Raw genomic sequence first — 19,317 nt, forward strand, 5'->3', positions numbered from 1 at the left:
TTTATGCGTTTAGTTATTGAAATTCTTTCACAGGTATCGACGTACCCACATTAGATGTTTATGCAACACAAGCTGTATCCGCTAATCAAAATACTGTTTTGTAAGTGTGTTTATAATTCCTACCGTCATAACAATTTCTAATTACACCAGTAGCCATGCCATGCCAGGCTGTTATTATGCTCAGGAGGGTAATTATTTCCATTGCTGCCCTGTATTATTGACACAAACTTTTCTCTTGATTAAAAAGGAAAAACTAATCAGTCATTGTATGTACCTTAGTGTTGAGGGGGCGGTAAAGCGATCTGCTACTAAGCACTGGAAGTAGCAGAGAGGGTATGATGGTGGGCAGCACCATGTGATATGGACGGCTTAGTAATAGGCCTCATTAGATGCCCAAAGCCCAAGAAATGTGGCACTCTGTTTCCCATTAGGAAGAAAGCACCACAATAAAAACCATAATAACGATGAAGGATAATTGTCAGCGAAACACAGGGTATATATTTCAAATGTTATTATTAGCAATCCATAAAAATGTCTTGCATATGGCCATATTAGATCACGCAGAATGTGCTGCGGTGGGAGAGTATCTATAAAGAGAGGTAGACTTTAACCTCAGCATTCAAGGTACTAAAATATTAAAAATGCTGCCAAGCAAAACTAAACTGAACCAAAGCCAGATCTGCTAAAGCCAGAATGTGTTTATCATTCAAAGGGCATAAAAACAAAATCACTGCTAGAAGTAAAAATAAAACATTAAATGCATTTAAATTTTAAATGATAGTACTAGCTTAAATTGTATAGCATCATTAGCAAAATAAACACACTTTTACAGAAACTTGCAAGTACGCAAGTAACTAGGAAGTTTATTTAATTTATAGAATAATTCACTATAAACTTTGCACAACAGAAGAAGAGACTTCTTTTTACCTTTGGTTTTGTGGTGTAACTAAACGGGGTACCCTGCTAGCCTGAGTGCTAATTTGCTAACTCATGTCAACACTGGCTTTTTTACTGTTAGTAGGTCACTTTGGTTATTATCTCCTCATCTGAGCATTTTTTTTCTTTTTCTTTTTAATCAGAGATGGCAGCTTTTATAATAAATATGAATAAAACATACCCTTACTGGCCACTTTTTTAGGTACACTTGTTCAACTTCTTTTTAATGGAGATCTCTAATCAGTTATTTACATGGTAGGAACTCATGTCGAAGACATGGACAAGATGACCTTCTGAAGTTCAAACCAAACATCTTCCTTTTTCGTTAACCTTTATTTAACAAGGTTAATCTCATATGTTTTCTTGGCACACTATGGGCCCCTTAGTACCGACTGAGCATCTTTACTGAGTATGCTTGCTGACCATGTCCATCCCTTTACGACCACAGTGACCACAGTGTACCCATCTGTAATGATCTGAGCTTTTTGATATGGTGCAGTAGCTTGCTGGAAGCAGTCATCAGAAAACCAGTTTCTTGAACTTGAATGAGTTCCCTGTACTCAAATGGACTCCACAGCCACCAGATCTCAGTCCAATAGAGCACCTTTGGAATGTGGTGGAACAAGAAATTGTCTTCATTGATGTGCAACCAACAAATCTCCAGAAACTGTGCGATGCTATCGTGCCAATATGGTCCCAAACCTCTGAGCAATGTTTCCAGCACCTTGTTGAATCTGTGCTACAAAAAATAAGTCTAATAGAATATGCATTTGGGTAGTATGCATTTCAGTTTCTACTTTATACACATAATGTATTATTGTATGCATATATCATAGTATATTGCCAGGACCCAATCACCCAGGGAAGCATATTTTTTTTACTTTACTTTGTTTTTAAGCCATAACTAAATTGCACATAGGCCTATGAATTGGTTAACTGCACATAAAAGGACTGTTTTTCATTTTGCTCTCATAAATGAGCATTGCTGTATAGCACTGTGGTATTTTTAGGTTTTTGTATATTGTTTTTGGTATTTTACATCACCTTTTCTAGCAATGTTTTCTCTTTTAGCGGCACATTAAAGCAATGAGGAAGAAGATTGGGGTTAGAGATATTGTATATTTGTAATAAAATTGAAAACTAAATATGCACCTATGGCACTGAAAATGATTGTGATGAATTCTTCATCTCAAGCCCCAGCTTGCTCTCCCATCAGCAATGACTCCAGCGCCATCTTGTGAAAGAATTAAGTAAGTCAATTTAAATGCTTTTTAACAGAGACACAATGAGCTTCCTTGCTATGAGCACTGAACAGGAAGTCTGTTCAGAACTAAAACATTTTGTCATTTGTCAGTACTGGTTGCACAGGTCTTACATTTAGAGATGTGATAGAGATATCTGAAGGCTTTTGAGGCACGGGGGAAAAGCAAAGCTAGATGCTGCAGTATCAATAGATGGCAGTAGCATCACATCATGGCAAAGATACTGATTAATGCCCTTTGCATGAGATCATCACGTCTTTTGTAGAGTAATAAAAGGTAGCCTCAAGCTGTGGCCAACAAAACACAAAAGTGCAATTATCATTCATCAGTTTCTGCATGTATAGACAGCAAGATCCTATTACAAGATATTTGTGTTTATTTCAATTCATTACCTTCCAGAAGGGTTGCCATGGCATCACATGCTCAACAATGAAGGTATCATTGATGTGATGCTATGTATTAAACAGTGCATCAGCAAAGAAGTGATCCTTGGTCAGTTCCCGGTGATAATAAAACGTGCCGGCTCTCTCTTAAGTCACACTTATAATTAGAAAGTGAGATAAGTTGAGACAACTGTGAGACTCCATCATTCAGTCACAGATTTAGAAAGTGTAGAGTAATTGCATTTTGCTCCTTATCTCATAAATTGGATCCATTCCAGAGCTGGGGATGGAAATCCTCGTCTTCAGTCATGGAAGGAGCCCATTTGCGTCGAGGCTGTGGATTTTCAGAGGCATGACAAAGCTAAGAAGTTGGGAGTTTCACAATCGACTCGGGGTTGAAACATGACAGAATTCGCCTTGCACCGGCGTTAATGGTGAGCGCAGCCTTTTAAGCTGAGGCTTACTGCGGCAGCTGAGGGCGCGTGGCAGACACTTGTCGTGTGAGAGGTCACTTGAAACATTTATGCGGTGTTGCATTCCAAAGTAAAGGAGAAACAACAGCATTGAGGTCAGGTTAAATAACCCTTTGCTCTGTAATGTCATGTCGAGCCAACCTCCGCTTCACTTGAAAAGATCACAGCTGAATCAACATGTTGTTTCGGCTCTAAATTATACACAACACAGCAGCAGGATCACTGTCAGTTTATGCACCGTGCAGCATCTTGCTCTTTGTGGTATGCATTTAGCTGGAAACTCTCTGCCCTGTGTCATTATACATGGTCCGGACAACACACAGCACATCAAAATAAAACATGAGGGTTTCTCAGTGTGTGGTTGCTGCTGTACACCATTTCTACCTTTTACAGGCATTGTGCAGTCTGCAAGGCTCATGTAAGCACAGGATGTTTGTGCACAGCTTTGGTCTTACTCCCTGCTGGCTTGATGGCCAGATGGGTCAGTGACAGTGTGGTCGGAGCTTGGCGGGCCCCTTCTGTTCGCTGTGAGGGTCCACTCATGGGATCGAAACCCCAGAGACCAGAATTCTAGAAACTGGATCACAAGGTAAATGGATTGCAAGCTGAGCTGAGACATGCAGTGCACACACATACCCCCACACAGTTACAATAAGGAATATGCACTGTCTCCTGAGTAGCAGAGAGGCTACGTGAACATATGCTTACACGTGTATGGCGTGTTGGATCCTCCACGATGAGACAGATCTGTCAGAGGGCAGAATGTTTTACCCAGAGAAACAGAAAAATTAACTAAAGAAAATGTGATTTTATTTAATAAGCCAGAAGCAGACCTGATCTTTTATCATTGAAGGCAAGCTGTTCAGGAGGGTTAGATTGCCGAAGTGATATTTTTCTGGTCATGTCATGTGGAAATTTAGTCAAGTCATCTTCAACTGCTATTGCAGTCCATTAACTCCATTGTGAAGATACATAATTGATGCAGCCTTTGGGTAGAGTTTAATCAAATGGAGAGTTCTCCACACTCCACCGCCAACTGAAAAATGAGACACACGATCTTCAGTGATGTAGTGCGTGAGGTAAGAGTATAATTCACACTTTGAATTGATTTATAATCATTGCACTGTACACGTCCTGCACAATGCCCAAAGCAAAACATGTGGGTATAAGCTTTTAAAGTTGGATTCGTGTGAAGTATTTATGCGCCCGACTCAGGATCAGCAGAAAGTGTATAAAAATGAAAGTATAACAGCCAGACAGCTGATTTTACTAATCTACTCCCAAACAAAAAGGGGCACCTTTTTGGTTTTCACTTTCATTTCATTTTTGTTTGATGTGGATTTTCTATCACTCTTCCCCAACTATTCATTTCCATCTTGGTATTTTGATTCTCTTTAGGCGTTTACTTTTCTTTGAAATAACAGTGATCTGTGTGGGATGTGGAAATGCATTGTTTATGCCATGCTCCCTGAAATCAAGGGCTTAGCTCTCTAGTTAAATTTCACACTCAGCCAGCACTTATCTCTGTCAGCTCCCGTTTAAGCCACAGATGATCTGCCTTGTTTTAAATGCTGTTGGCTTTTGTTTGTGCCCTGTACCTGAGCTGTGATTCAGTGGTAGAAATGTACTACTTTATTCTATACAAGTAGAAGCTCCAGAGAGTGTGCGACAACTTCCACGCAGCCAAGGCGAGGAACAAATATGCAACATATTCATAAGATCTATGCCAGCTTGCGTACGTCTTTTCTCCATGAATGCATTTTTGTGACAGGGGAAATTGGGGGAAAGTGGCAGATTAGTGCACCTACTCAGCTGCAAATTCTGAAGAGCATTCGTCTCACTCAGCCATGCTAATAACACAGCAGTCAATTAAATCCATGAAGTCAGATATGTAATTTTCGAATAATCATTAACTAGAATTAGAAGTTTGGCTATTGAAGAGATGGGAAAGGAAGACGGAGAGAGAGGCGGTGAGAGACGTATAACCATCATTACATTAGAAGCGACATGTACTAAATCCCTCAGCCGAAGATGAGTGAAGATAAAGGAGGTGACTGAGCTAATTGTGTACTGTCAGAATCCATATCTCTAACGACTGTCAAACGAGCAAATTTCAAATCTATTCTCTCCACCCACCGACCCCCCCACCCCCCAAGGGGTGAAGGCACTGAGAGAGAGAGAGAGAGAGAGAGAGAGAGAAATAAATACCAGGAGACACTAATGTGATGAGAATGATGCCTAGTCTCTTCCGCTGATTATAAATGCAATAACACTGTGACAAGCACACACATGCATACACACACGATGTGCAGCCAAGGCACGGCCAAGGTGTTGCTCTGTGGACCGACAGATAAGGAATGGCACCCCGGACTAATTATTCACTTGGAGTGAAAGGCATTGTATATTTTCATGTATCACTTCAAGAAAAACAAACAAAGGAGCGAATGAACGAACAGCATTTCGCTGGTGGAGCAACAAAATTTACAAGTGATCTTTCTTCACATGATAATTAGAGTCAATGAGAAGATGGTGGATGTTATGACTCATGCCTAGCCAGTGGCTAGCTTACTGTAATTATGAAATCTTGAAGTCACTGTGTACTGGTAATGGTAACTGGCCTGGTTTCTGGAGAACAGAAGGAATGCAGTGGAAGGAAAAGATGCTGGTAAACAAAAAGCATCATAAGGAGGTTTCCAGTACAAGATGCAGCGGGGAAGAAATAAGTAGAGTGAAGAGTGTCTTTATCCGCCCCGTGTTATATCAGGCTTCAGTTGGTCACTGACGGGAAGCAGATAAGGTTTCACTCTGGCTGGAGTTGGATAATTGGACATTTATGGAGAGATAGGAGAGCCCAGAGCCCAGGAGCCATGAAACAGAGCTAATCTAGACCCAGCATCAGTAAATTGTCTGTGAAAGAGCGCATCAGGAGTTCTGACAAGATAAAGAAGGCTTTCCTCAAAGGCGGAGCTGGACCAAAGTGACATGAAAACTCAGATAGAAGAAAGCCTGAGCCTTGGGTGCTGGGACTTTTACAAGTCACATGACGTGCGCGCCGAAACTCACATTTCACAGCGGAGCGGCGTCACCTTGTCATCCAAATTGGGTCGCACAGTCTTGTAATTCGTAGACAGAGAAGACAGTTTTGACAATTTTTGTAACTAGACAGCTCTTAAGAGCCAGAACTCTTTTCAAGCTGGTGTACATTTTTAAAGAGCCCATAAAACCTATTGTTCTGCATCAAATACTCCATGTCTTATAATCTGTGACTGGCATCCCTTAAAAGTTTCAAACATTTAAGCCCTCCTGGTGGAATGTGCCTTGCTCTTACTCCACCATGATTAGTTTCCTTCCTTTGATGTTTCTTTCTCCCATTTGAGTCTCCCTGGAATGTGCTGCCTACAGAACAGGTGCATACTAAGCAGGTGGGTCCTTACGTAGGAGCCCCGAGAGCCTCGTGATGGAGTAGTTCATATCCCATACTATTTCAGGCAGGTTTATAAAAAAAGAGATTCCAGGACCTGCTTTGTATTATTTTACACATTTTCTGCATTTTAAAGTTTTTCTTTTCTTTGCATCACGATCCAAAAAGATATTGCTTGAGCTATTTATTGTTTCGGTTCCTTTTTTTGCTGAGCCGCAAATCTAAACTGTACAGCCCCTACTGATTACTTGCACATAGGCACTGACACAGGCAATTAATTTGGTGGGGGAGAGGCTAGTCTTAATTGGGTATAAGTGGGATTTTTCTTGGCCGTGTGCAACAGAAAATGACAGACTGTGCGTATGAGAAGTAAAGACCATCTGGTCCCACAGGAGTGGAGCGAGAAGCCAGACAAATGGAAAGAGAAACAACTGAAAACCTGTGTGTATCATTCCCCCTCTTGCACAAACACACACACACGCACAGACAAGAGGAATCGGCATTTCTTGGTCATATATTATTTGCCCACGTAACAGCCTGGAGGGTGAAGAAGCAGAAGTCTCTCATGCGTGGCCTATTCATGTTTTGATGCAATAATCAATATTGAAAATAGTAACATTATGCTTGTAGGCAGGCACGGGAATAAAGAGCGGTTAGCTCGTAAAGACTTGGTCATCAGCAGGACAAATTGATCTGACATGTTACATTATTCATGTAGGGGATTGGCGGTGAGACTCGGGAGGGGTGTTGGTGGGGGAAGAGGAGCAAACGGGCGAGTAAGGAAGTCAGCAAGTGGACATTGTTTTCTCTCGCAGGGGTCCCGGAGCACCAAACATTTCCATCAGCTACGCAAGCCTACAGTATAAAAAACATGACGCCTGATTGCACTTGTACGCCACTTTTGGACTTGCTTTAGTCTCTCACACAAACACGCCCGCTCACGGAGACTCACACATTTCCGCACGCACAGAAATAACTATGATATGCTGTCTGGTTTCATTGTATAAAAGATAACAAAATGATTTTATTACACGTCCATAATTTGACAGACATCACAACATACTTGCAAGATTGCTCTGATATTAATGTTTCCCACACCATAATTAGGCATAATATACCCAGTGTGAAACTAAATAAAACAAACATGCTTTTGCAGATACAGGGAAGGTCAGTTCAACAACAGATTAAAGCCATATTCTGTCACTCAGTGAAGTTCACTTCAGGTAAAGAAAACGAGCCGCAGAAGGATGCTGAAGCTTATTATCATTTTCAGAATTTATTTTTCTTTTTTCCCCTTTTTTTTTTTCTTCAAGTTTACATCAAATAGAACAAACATACATTGGCACATGCAAAGTGAACACTTTGTGGTGCTTTTCATAACCATTCAAATCCAACTGAACAAAGACTGGATATCTATTGTTTTACTCCAAACATGAAAATACTCTCAGATATTTACAAAAAAAAAATATATACTTACAATGCCCATCACTCTAACATAAGAATCATCTGGAACTGATTTGATTTAATTAAAATAAATTACTGTATGTGGCAGAGCTTGCTGTTTAAGGTTATTAAATCAATTTCAAGAAATAAGAGGCACAGAAGAAAAAGAAATCACTTAGAAACAATACAAACAGAAATCCAATAATGGGAACCCCAAGAGAATATGGCTTTAATGACATTTTGAAAGAAAATATCTTGAAAGCAGATCCAGTGTCCTTTTCTGCATTTGTCCTGTCATTCACGGTGGCCCCCTGTTTAGCAGGCATGTTGATCTCTGTCAGAGAGAGAAGGGGTGGGGGTGGGGCCATGACACAAGTTTAAAAAAAACCCAAAAACCTACAGTTTGGTTCTGGAGGCTTGACCCAGCCACACAGGCCTAAAGCCGTGCTAGTCTCTGTCAGGACTCATGCATCATGTCTGGATGAAAGTTGGATGCAATCCATAGTCCTGGAGTGCATAGGTACTGCAGGTGGTGCTGGGATGCCTCTGTCTGTCTTTCTCTGCTTCTCTACAGCTCTCTTTTCAATCACAGATAAAGGACATACAGTATTCGTTTCCAAGCAGATCAGATCCTGAGGTTGTTGTAACTCACATATGTTTTCTTTGTTGCTTGACCTGAAATCAGAGTGAAATATGAAGAGAGAAAAAAAGATAAAGATTTACTTTAAGCACAGCTAAAACATAAACAGAAGAATGGAAAAGAAAGCATCTTTTCAAAGGTAAATACACATCGTCATCCTCCTTCCTGCTGTGCTGTGCATTCTTATCGCCAGCTGTGTGCAATCAGTAGAAACAAATTCCAGGCCTCGTGTATCATTTCAACTCACAATGCCCCCATGTAAAGCCTTAGATTCTATTTTCAGATGTTAACTAGTGATAAAAAACACAAACACCACACAAGTGGGCACCGAACAAATGCTGGGGCACGCAACGCGATCCCAGTCTGGATTGCCATGGAAACGTATCAGAATGTGGCTGCGTGCCTGCGTGCAGTTTGTGTTTGTGTGTCCTGCTGTATATCGAGAACCACTTTGAGCTTCAAACCTTCAAAGTGAAAGCTTTTTTTTTTTTGCAAACTGAGGTCATCCTGGCTTGTCTACTTTATGGTAGGAATAAAATCTGGAGTTATGGTTAGTCTTTGGCTTACAGTGACATTTAAGCAGGGTGTCATACTGTGAAGAATGGGCTAGGGGAATGTGAATGTAGTCCGTAGAGCAACGGCAAGTAGGAGGATGTGTGTATCTGCAGGCGTGTTGTCCTGTTTGTGCATTTTCTTAATCACAGACATTGCTATTCTACTACTTTAATGTTGCTATGGCGACCATCTCCCATGGGCTATGCAATTAAAGTCGCACCGTTTCTTTACAGCTGCATTTTGTAGTCTTGGCCGGGAAGTATGATGAATAAAACATTAGTAAATGTACAACAGAATCTTGCTGGTAAACATAGTCAGGAAGATTTTTATCTATTTATTTATTTTTTAAGTAAGATGTTTTTGTGTGCGTTTTCAGGTTTGATACTAAAACATTTTGAACCGCATGCATTTTTTAAGAATCCCACTTCTCTGTTTATGATCTGCACCAGAGTAGCGCATACATTGTGTGCATTAATCATGACCTGATCTAAGGGGTTAACATAAATGGAGGCAGCTCAAGCTGCGCTGCATGATTCACATGTAACATCTTTAAACATCCAACACATAGCTCATACAGTACCAGTCACACCCTCCCAATTTGATAGTCTATTTAAGCTGCAAATTCCCCCTCGCTCCCTCTCCCTCTTACATATCAGTGCCACCGCCGCTGCCCTCCATCACCGCCTGTTGCCTAACCCCTCCGCGACCCCAGCATCCCTGGGAAGGTTCCGCCCGGGATAATAACTAATCACTTCCCAATTTCTATGTATCATATTTATGGGGAGCGGTCAGCTCAGGGTTTAGGCACCTAACTCTAACAAAGCCCTTCCAGAAGCAAGTCTCGCCATTATGCAGTCATCCTGAAACGCCTCATTTAAGTGGGCAGTTTGAAGGATTATGTAAATTAACTTTAATTTCACTGGTCACTGGGACAGAAAAAAACTGCATATGTAGAATAACTGTTCAAATCTGATTAAAAAATAAAAGTTTTACTTCCACCCCTGCACTCCCACACCCCCAGAGACACACACACACACACACACACACACACACACACACACACACACACACACACAGCAACTGCAGTAAGCTAAAAACTAAACCAAAAAGCTGAATTAAAAACAGATCAGTACAAACGTATGCAATTTTATAGATGAAGAAAAATTATGTAACTCTTTTAAAAGCTTGTATTTTGGTTTCTGCTGTGAACAAGCAACTGAACCTGGAGCTTTCAAATCCAAGCTGCCTTTTCACTTCTTGATGACATTGTTTTTGGTTCAGTCACACTAGACCAAAAATAGGACAGCAACCTCCATGTGACTAGGAAAAACTGGTGGTTGCCCGGTGCAGCTGGTACCCCAGAGATTGAGCGTGCAACGGCGTCAGCCTCTTTGTGACCGCTTTCGTCTGCACAGGCTGCGCTCGGGGTGAAAGTAACCTGTCAACCTGACTCAGACTGATTCCTGTCACTCTCAGATGGACTAGTGAAGTGTTGCAAACTTCTGCCATCTAATTTATAAACGTAGACTTATTAGACCATCACATCTAGCTAGCACAAACAATCTGAGCTAGTCTGTACAACTCGCATGCGATGTGTCCCTCTGCAGTAAAAACTCAACTGGGTGTATTCTAGCTATATCCCCATAGCACCTGTATCATCTTGCAGTTAAATCGCAGTTCTGTTAGGTTATGTCTGGACCTGAAGTAAGTAGTTAATGTGAATTTCTGTCTATACAGATGGCAACAGAATTGCAATTTTGAATGATTTATCACATTTTTTTTCCCATAAAACAGATTGCATGTAATTACCAACCTGACCACATTCATTTGCAAACTGAAAACTGATCGATCGTGTTTTATCTTGATGCACCAAAGTTGTTTTGAAGACTACAGCTGACTCCAAATGGTTGCAGACCTGGTTCCCATCCTTGAAGCAACCAGTTTAAAGAAAACAAGATCGCAAGTTCACTGCAGTAATTTTGGTTGCGTTCTAGTGTGACAGTAACATTAGTTATGTGAGCAAGTCATCCATCTGTGGCTGCCATATCCTCAAAGCTCATTTTCCTTTAAAGGGACCTAAAATATTATGCTTTTCCTTAATTGCTGTCACATATATACGGTTAAAATGCTGAATGCTCATATTAGATATGGCCAGAGCTTCAAATAATAATGTCTTCTATGAGATATGATAAAAGCTACATTCGCCTGCTATTCAAACTTTCTGTTTGTGAGCGGCAGCCAATCAGAAGAAAGTTGGCTTAATGGAAAAGAGAGCTAAATTGATGAACTAATATACATCTTATTTCCATATAAAGAAGTATTTAAAAAAAAAATCCAGAGCATGAATCTTCTAACGTCTGTGATTCTAGTTAGTTGTAATAGAAATTGGCTCAGGCAAATCCTCTCTATCATCCTAATTTTTAATATTAAAGCCTCCCATAACTCTTCTTCCTTTTGGTTCTTCCATTTGTTAAGTTGTGTTTTCCGACTACAGATTTCATTGTTAATTAAATGAAATCAGTCAGAGAAGCATTAAGGCATTCGCACATATGCCTGTTGGGAAAAATGTAACGGGACAGTGAATCAATTCGACATCTCAGAGCGAAGCCTCTTCTCCGAGAGGTGTAATCATGATGATATTACACCGTATCAATATCAATGTAAATGTGCAGAACTGCTAATGCTCTCAATTCTATAAATCAGTTGGAGTCATTCCATAAGGGGGCCCCTGAAAAGAAGGAATTTGGCACTCCGATGGTTACAGGAATTGACGGACATTCTCCTGGGATGGTCGAGGCGCAGTTCAGGTTTCAGGGCGGTCATGCACATAAATTCGCCATTAATAAATGTCAGTTCCAATGTTGCTAAAAAAAGAAGGGCAAGAGGAGGAGAGTGCATGCAGCGAGGGGAGAAAAGGCGAGAAGATATTCATGTAAAAGAGACAGAAGGTGAGAGACACACAGAGCAGAAGACAGGGGGCACTTTTGGGAGGGTCTTACAGAGACCGCATGCCCTGCTTGGGGACTTTTGATGTGCTACTGCAACAGATGCCAAGGTTTCACCCCTATTTACTCAAAGAGCCACATGTGTGACAGGCAAAGATGTGCTCCCCATCCCCTGATACGCTTGCATCAGCACTTTGACTTATGCGCATAACTCACACTTCGACTCACACAATGATACACACATTGAGAAGCACACTCAGTCACAGATCCACACGCTCATTCTGCTCATGACAGATGAGTGTGACAACTGTTGGCTGTTTGGAGAAATTCCCAGGAAAATCTGTGATCTCAGAGGCATAATCCAGAAAGGGGTTGTGGGGCTGGTGCACCTGTGGGTGCCATGATCACTCTGTGTGATTAGAAGTGTTGTGGGAGAAGAGGTCTTTGGAAGCTGTGATGTGTGATTTGCATGAGCTGTCAATCTTCACTGTCTTCGTCCTGACAACTAGAGATGAGCAAAAAGCTTCCATGGCAACGCTGGCCTGAAATTCAGCCTTTGCAGTCTTTCCTCTTTAAAGGGCTTAAAAAACTCTTTCTCATGTTGATATTTCTCACCCACAACAAACACCATATCACCTAACTATGGAAATATGTAGGCCTCCCCACTCACGTACTAATACCCAGCTTTCTCTCTGCTAACAGGATCACGCTTACTGTTTTAGACGAAGGCTGGTATGAGTAACACACAGCAACAGAGACAGATAATCTCCTTCCATTCCCGTCGACAAAGCCCTGCTCCTTGAAATCTCTTCAGAGAGCAAGTGCCCCCATCTCTCATGTTCCCTGCCATGCAGCTGGCCTAAAGGTCGAACTATTAATCAGGATACAAGATAACTGGGTCCTTTTTAAGGGACATTATACATCATTTTAACCAAGTCACCATCCTATTAAACTAGTGGAATGGGCTTTCTAGTACAAGAAAGGAAAAAAGATCGAAAAAAGACTAAAAAGATCTCATTTATGTGTCTTGGGAAAATTTACATCTCTTATACAGATGTAGATCTCAGCTCCTGGGTCATCTTTATGGTCTGTATCATTTCTCATGACTATAAAGGGACTATTTTTAATATTAAAGGCTCACTGTGGACACAAATGGATGTGTTTGTAGATTGGATCGTTCACAGGTTAAGCTTATGTCTAACTAAAGTATTGTACTAAAGTACAAGCATTTTTTACAATGGATTGGTCTTTAAAAGTGTGAAAATAAATATTCAAATGTGTATTTCTAGCACTCCTTTGGTAATACTCTACGTCCACATTCAGCCTGTATAGAAAAACAATATTAGCATTATTGTAGCTTACAAAAGTACAAAACAGAGCTTAGGCAGGAGTTTTATATTCAAAGATAAAATCTTATATTTTTCCAGATTAAAGTCATATATGAGCAAGAAAAAAGAAATTCCAATTACTGGTTGCCATGCATTGTGCCTGCAGTGGTAGACCTTATCAAATTATACTCTGCAATCAGGAAACACTTGTAATTTTAGGACAGAATTGCTACATGATTAGAAGCATCTATGCTTTGAAGAGACACTGCCAGGAGAACACCACACACTGATCTGATGGGGAAGTCGTTTTTGTGAAACAGTTACTGCTGCGTGTCTCTTACTACTCTGCACTTTTGGCATTCCCTCTGTGCTGGCCTCTGGGGTGTGATGCAGTTGGTTCAACCTAGTGAAAGTGAGGGCTGTTTTTTTTATATATATATTTTTTTCTCATGTAATGTTTTAAAGTTTTACAAGTTCAACCTCAGAGAATATCACATGACTTTAGTCATGAATTAAGAATTTTAATGTCAGAAAGTCTGAGTTTTGCATGATGTCCACACAGTAAGTCCTGGATATTAACACTTAAAAAAGTTTGTGTACGTATTCATGATTATAGAGTGCAGTAAACTGTTTATTAACAGTCTGCATCCTGCTTACAAATGTTAAAAACTGTGCAAGCTTCTCTATTTTATTGCATGTTGGCTAAAAACGCCACGCCAGATTACTTACTCATGGGGTCAGCAGCGGGGTTCTCACACAGCTCGGTCTTTGCCTCTCCATTGGGCCTCTCGTTGGGCTTCTGGGACAGACGTGATGACATTGTGGCAGCTGTGACTACAGCCTTGAAGCTGCGCTTCCTCTTCTGGACGTTCATCTCAGGGTGGAAGATAATGATGTACACCTTGGGCATGTAGAGCATGCCCAGTGCTACTGAGGCACTGAGGTTCATAGAGATGGTCAGGGTGGTTGTCTGAATGTACAGCTGTAAGTAAGCAGAGACAGGTGAAGAGTGATGTTAATAAAGACTAGAATAGCAGCAGACATAATGAAAATGGGTTGCTTCTTTGTGTGTGGTATCAGCTTTGATTTGGCTGCTCTACGAGGCAGATAAATATGTTAGGAGTAGCATTTAAACACTTATAAAGAAAAATTAGAAACAAGACAGCGATGATGGCTAAACGTCTGTTGCCAATTAAAGAGCAGTCACACTGCTGAGCGAGGTGATGAGGCAAAACCTAATAATAGCCACTGCCCAATAACAAAATCTCAGCATCCAGAAGATACATTACATTGTTTGTTGCCACTTTCTGAGTCTTGCAATGTGGTTAACCTTTCTGCAGAAGGAGCCATGATGTTAGTCATTAAACACTTTTATAGTTTTAAAGGAACATATTTTTTAATACTGACTTCCCACATAATTTAATTGATTATTCAATTATACAATTCTTGTTTTGATAACCTACTATTATTAAGAGATAAGTAGGTGATCCCGGCATTTGCTATGTGTTGCTATGAGCAAAGGAGCAGTCATGCGTTTAGTACATGATCTAGAAGCATTTATTAAAGCCTGACCTGCAGCTACTCACTCAAGTCAAAGACTGTTCAAGCGTATTAATGACAACAGCAGAAGAATCACCAACAAATATCCTTACTTGCCCTCCTTCCTGCCAGCCTGTTGACTTTTTTCACTCTAGATTGATGGACCACACTGTCAGATGAGAAGCTGTCCATGACATATTGAAGTCACCTTTCTTTTCCTTTTATACGAGTTGTTTTATTTCACCGCTCAAGCAATCCGAGCCCCTACTTCTCCCACTAGCAAATTCTATTACCAGGCCCACTTTAATGTATATTCCTCTGAGAGTACAATAAAAGAACATGTATGCACTAAGAACACTACATTTTCAGCATATAGAAAGTCTACATTTATCTTTCTGCAGCTCTGCACACAGCAGAGTGCAGCCTGAGAAAGGCTGTCAGTGTGTTAAGTGCTAGGATCATTCATTGGACTGCCATTCCCGTGACATGAACACAGGTACATTCTCTCAAATGCATCCAACATGACATTCCTTTTCAGTCGTTGCATAACACCTTTCACACTGTCAGCCTGTAATTGTGAGCTTGCATAACCCAGATCATGTAGGGATTGCAAATTTTAAACACTGACTTCATTAGAATCTAGTGATTTTTCTAAGAGGTGGTGAAGTCGGTAAATCAGAGGACATTTAAGAGCTCTTTGTTTCATTTAAGGGTCTTGGAGGAGAAATAATCACTTCAAGAGGGGACATTATTGTTTGAAGAGCCGATCACCAAAGCCTCCTCTCTAATCTACTGCACTTGAAAGCATCAGATGTCACTTACATACTGCCATTCAGTCAGTCACTGGTAATGTGCACTAGGAGAGGGTACGATTGTAAACACATTATCCACCACAGCGTGTCTGCGGAGAAGCAAAATGCTCAGTGAATCAGTGAGAGGAGGAAATGTCACCATTTGCATACAATCTTTCTTGGTAAATATTCGGAAACGGTAATTTCTTTCACTCATTTCCATGCTAGTCATGCCTTTGTCTTCTAATCTCCAAAAATCATTCAGATGCCTGATATCATCAACACGCCAATGCACTCAACTGCCTCCATACCCTCCTGTTTCTCTGTGAAGCAGCATCAGAGGCAGCGATCTGGCTGGTACACCATGCATTAATAACTGTATGAATATCACAATACTCTCAGCGCACTCTGTTCCCTGTCACTCTAGGCTGGGGGAATGTCGTTTCAAGAGCTGCAAATTTGCCGGGCTCATGACTAGATTTCTTTGGGGCCACGAGTCAAAGCGTTGTGGGGCAGCGCACGTGGCATCAAACATAATCGCCAGAGAATCTTCAGCCTGTGCTGCTGCGCTTCCATGTTTGGTAGATGGTAACCTGTCTGGTATCCATAGCAACACTAGTTTGGTGCAAGCAACTAAAGATGCCTGGAATAAGCTTTTAATGAGATTCTGATACCAAAGAGTCTGCAATGCTGACCCTATCACAACTGATTTATTGACCATGCAGGAGAGCTGATTCGGGAGCAGGCTCACAATAAGCTGTAATAGGCACTTTGTGCGCTCATACGCACACACAAAGCATGTGTAGGTATGTGGGCTTTCACGCTTTCTAATACACATGCACGCACACGCACACACACACACACACACACACACACACACACACACACACACAGGCACATAAGCACACCAAAACAAATCCTTTTTCTAACCATCTCTAACCGCAGAGACAGGGTTTTTCCATTGTGCATCTCGGTGAGCTTGACCCAAATTCGTACCCGCCACTCAAATGCTTTGCTTGTCGCAGAACATTCATAATTAGCTTCTGTTGCTTTAACATAAATAAATACATGAAGGCATTTTCACAACTGCTTGGCAACTTACTATTTATAACCACTGTAATGATTTATTAACGTGCTCATCAGGAATCAAACGGTTGCTTTTGAATTTTACATCTCACTGACAAGCCAAATGCCAACATTCAGTCACAACAGACGATGTTTCTACTATTTAGACAAAAAGCTGTTGAGCGTAATTCTCATAATTATACCCACCAGGGATATACTTACTGCAAATGCAATTTAATTGTGTATGGATGAGTACTATAAATGCACACAGTGATAAGAACTTGATTCAGTAAGTGACAATTAGGATGCTCTCTGCCCCGTTAGAGAATGCCTTCAATAATGAATCCAGGGGATTTGCAGTCTCCCCTCAACTACCTGGATGTCTCTTGTTGTTTGGGGTGGCCTACTTTCTATCCTGGCTCGTGTCATGAATAACTCTGTCTGGCTTTGTGCTCCAAAGCCTGATTCTGTATTGTAGCTCTGTGTGTTGATGGCCTTTGCTTCTTTTCAACTCTGTACAGGAGATCCCCATTTCTGGTATTCATGATTGGCAGATTAAGAGGCTGTGACCGATAATGCACTCTGCATGTGGCAGAGAAGGTAAGTAATTGTCACAACAATTAGAGGAAATCATTTTTGATGTTTCCTTGACATGATTTGTCAAAATACAGCGTTCAGGATCCATCACGTGTGTCGGCAGGAGAATTTGTCCCAAGAAGCCAAAAATTCAAAGTGACATAATTTAAGTCCTACAGGACGAAGAATAAAACTCTTTGAAAAAAACATAGTTACTGTGTTTTCCCTTATTTTCTGTCACATATATATTTAACAAGGGCAAAGTTTCAAACAATAACGTCTATGTGCAAGCAATCCCTGTGAACCAGAAGCTCATGCTTCAAACTGCTGTAATTGCTCTGTTTCAGACAGTTCTCAGTGAGGCTGGGTGTAACACTTTACAAAGTGTTACCACCATGTTTTTGTCATGTTGCTACTTTCATTACAAAGGTTCTTCAATGCTCTGCACAATTAAGAAGAACAAAAAGATCAAAGGTGCCTTTTTTTCTTCCTAGGTACTTGCTGCAATTAGCTGACTTCTCTTCATATGGATGGAGGAGGAAAACTGTGGAGCGGTCTATAACTTTTTATTGCACGAAAGGACAAGAATGTGAGGATAAAGCTACAACTGTGTCCAGGACAGTAGGAATTATCAGCTTCTGCTCACACAGCACTTGATCTTTGCAAGCATCTGCATAGACATCACGTGAACACAAAGCCTGTATTGAAGAACTGAAAGCGATGCTAAAGCTGAGTGAACGCCTACCCCAGCCCAGCAGCAAGAGACGATCTTCAGCATGTAACCGAAAAGTGATGAGCTGACAGGCTTGAAGCTTTGCAGCCTCCATTTCTGCCTGTAGTTATTTACATTTGGACTGCTCTTGTGTGTTGTGATTAGGACAGGGATTTGTGTCAGTATATGGACCTGTAGCCTAAAGTTGATATTGTTACTGGTTATTATGTGACAATTCACGTCAGGCCATGTTACAAAGTAACGACAAATTAATCTAAAAAGTAGTGTAGTGCCTCACTTTCTCCAGGTAGTAATTAAGTAATTAATGTAATGCATTACCTAAAATTTAAGTCTCTCTACGTGTTTGTTAGTTTGCAAACTCCTCCTACACGATCAGGAGTTGAGTGACCAAACTTGCCACGCAGGTAGGTCTTGAAGGTTCTTATCCATGTCAGAGATTAAAGATCATCACGTTTCCTAGCAACCGCCACACAATAGGCTAACATCACCTGTTTATAGCATTTATGCACCCATAAAACCTTATGAAAACATTGCATCATTTTTCTTTCATGACAGTAATATCTAATTTATACCTCTAAAAGTTGAAATATGTACAATATATTAAAATGCCATCATGTTGCCTGGCAACCGTCTAGCAATGAGCTTAAAGTCTTTGTACACCTACAAAACCTTATGAAAGCATCCTATCATTTTAATTTCGTGACAATAACATCTTATTTATATCCACAAATGATGAATTATACATGCCTAGCAACCACAGAGCAACTGGCTAAAGTGACCCAATTTTAATCTACTGCCTTTTTTCCCTCAATTTTCTCCATGCGGGTAAGTAAGTATAAGTAAGTCTATCGCTTTGCAAGCAGAGGCATAGCAATATTGTAGCATAGGCATGTACTAGTAATGTGTAATAATTTACTTTTTTTTGAGTAGTGGCAGCTAGCCTTAATATGGTCACCTAAGCCACAGCTATTCCACCCAACCTTCTGTTTGTCTGGGGCAGCCGATCGGAATAAAGATGGCTTAAGGGGAAGGTGGCCCTAAATGGAGGACAGCTAAAATGCCTTGTTTCAAAAAGAGGCTTTAATAAGAGGCTGCACAATGACACAGGATACAATCAATAAGAAACTTTTTACCGTGAATTATGCAAAGCTACCCTAGTGGAGTCTAAGAATAAAAAACGTGGTGCTGGAAATGAGAGTATTAGGTCCCTTTTAAACTTTTTAATTT

The 19,317-nt window shown here is 40.7% G+C and overlaps 1 protein-coding gene across 1 annotated transcript in view; it reads right to left on the bottom strand.

The window, feature by feature from the left end:
* Nucleotides 1-7,469: 7,469 nt before the first annotated feature.
* LOC100700254 (metabotropic glutamate receptor 7) overlaps nucleotides 7,470-19,317 on the bottom strand; it is a 72,182-nt gene continuing 60,334 nt past the window's right edge. Inside the window, exons 9-10 of the mRNA XM_019350229.2 lie at nucleotides 14,116-14,368; nucleotides 7,470-8,593 (exon numbers count right to left, since the gene is read on the bottom strand). Of these exons, the coding sequence (XP_019205774.1) occupies nucleotides 8,544-8,593; nucleotides 14,116-14,368 (303 nt within the window). The 3' untranslated portion in view covers nucleotides 7,470-8,543. The remainder of the gene's footprint in view (nucleotides 8,594-14,115; nucleotides 14,369-19,317) is intronic.

The sequence above is a fragment of the Oreochromis niloticus genome, linkage group LG20 (assembly GCF_001858045.2).
Source record: "Oreochromis niloticus isolate F11D_XX linkage group LG20, O_niloticus_UMD_NMBU, whole genome shotgun sequence".
Lineage (NCBI taxonomy): Eukaryota > Metazoa > Chordata > Actinopteri > Cichliformes > Cichlidae > Oreochromis > Oreochromis niloticus.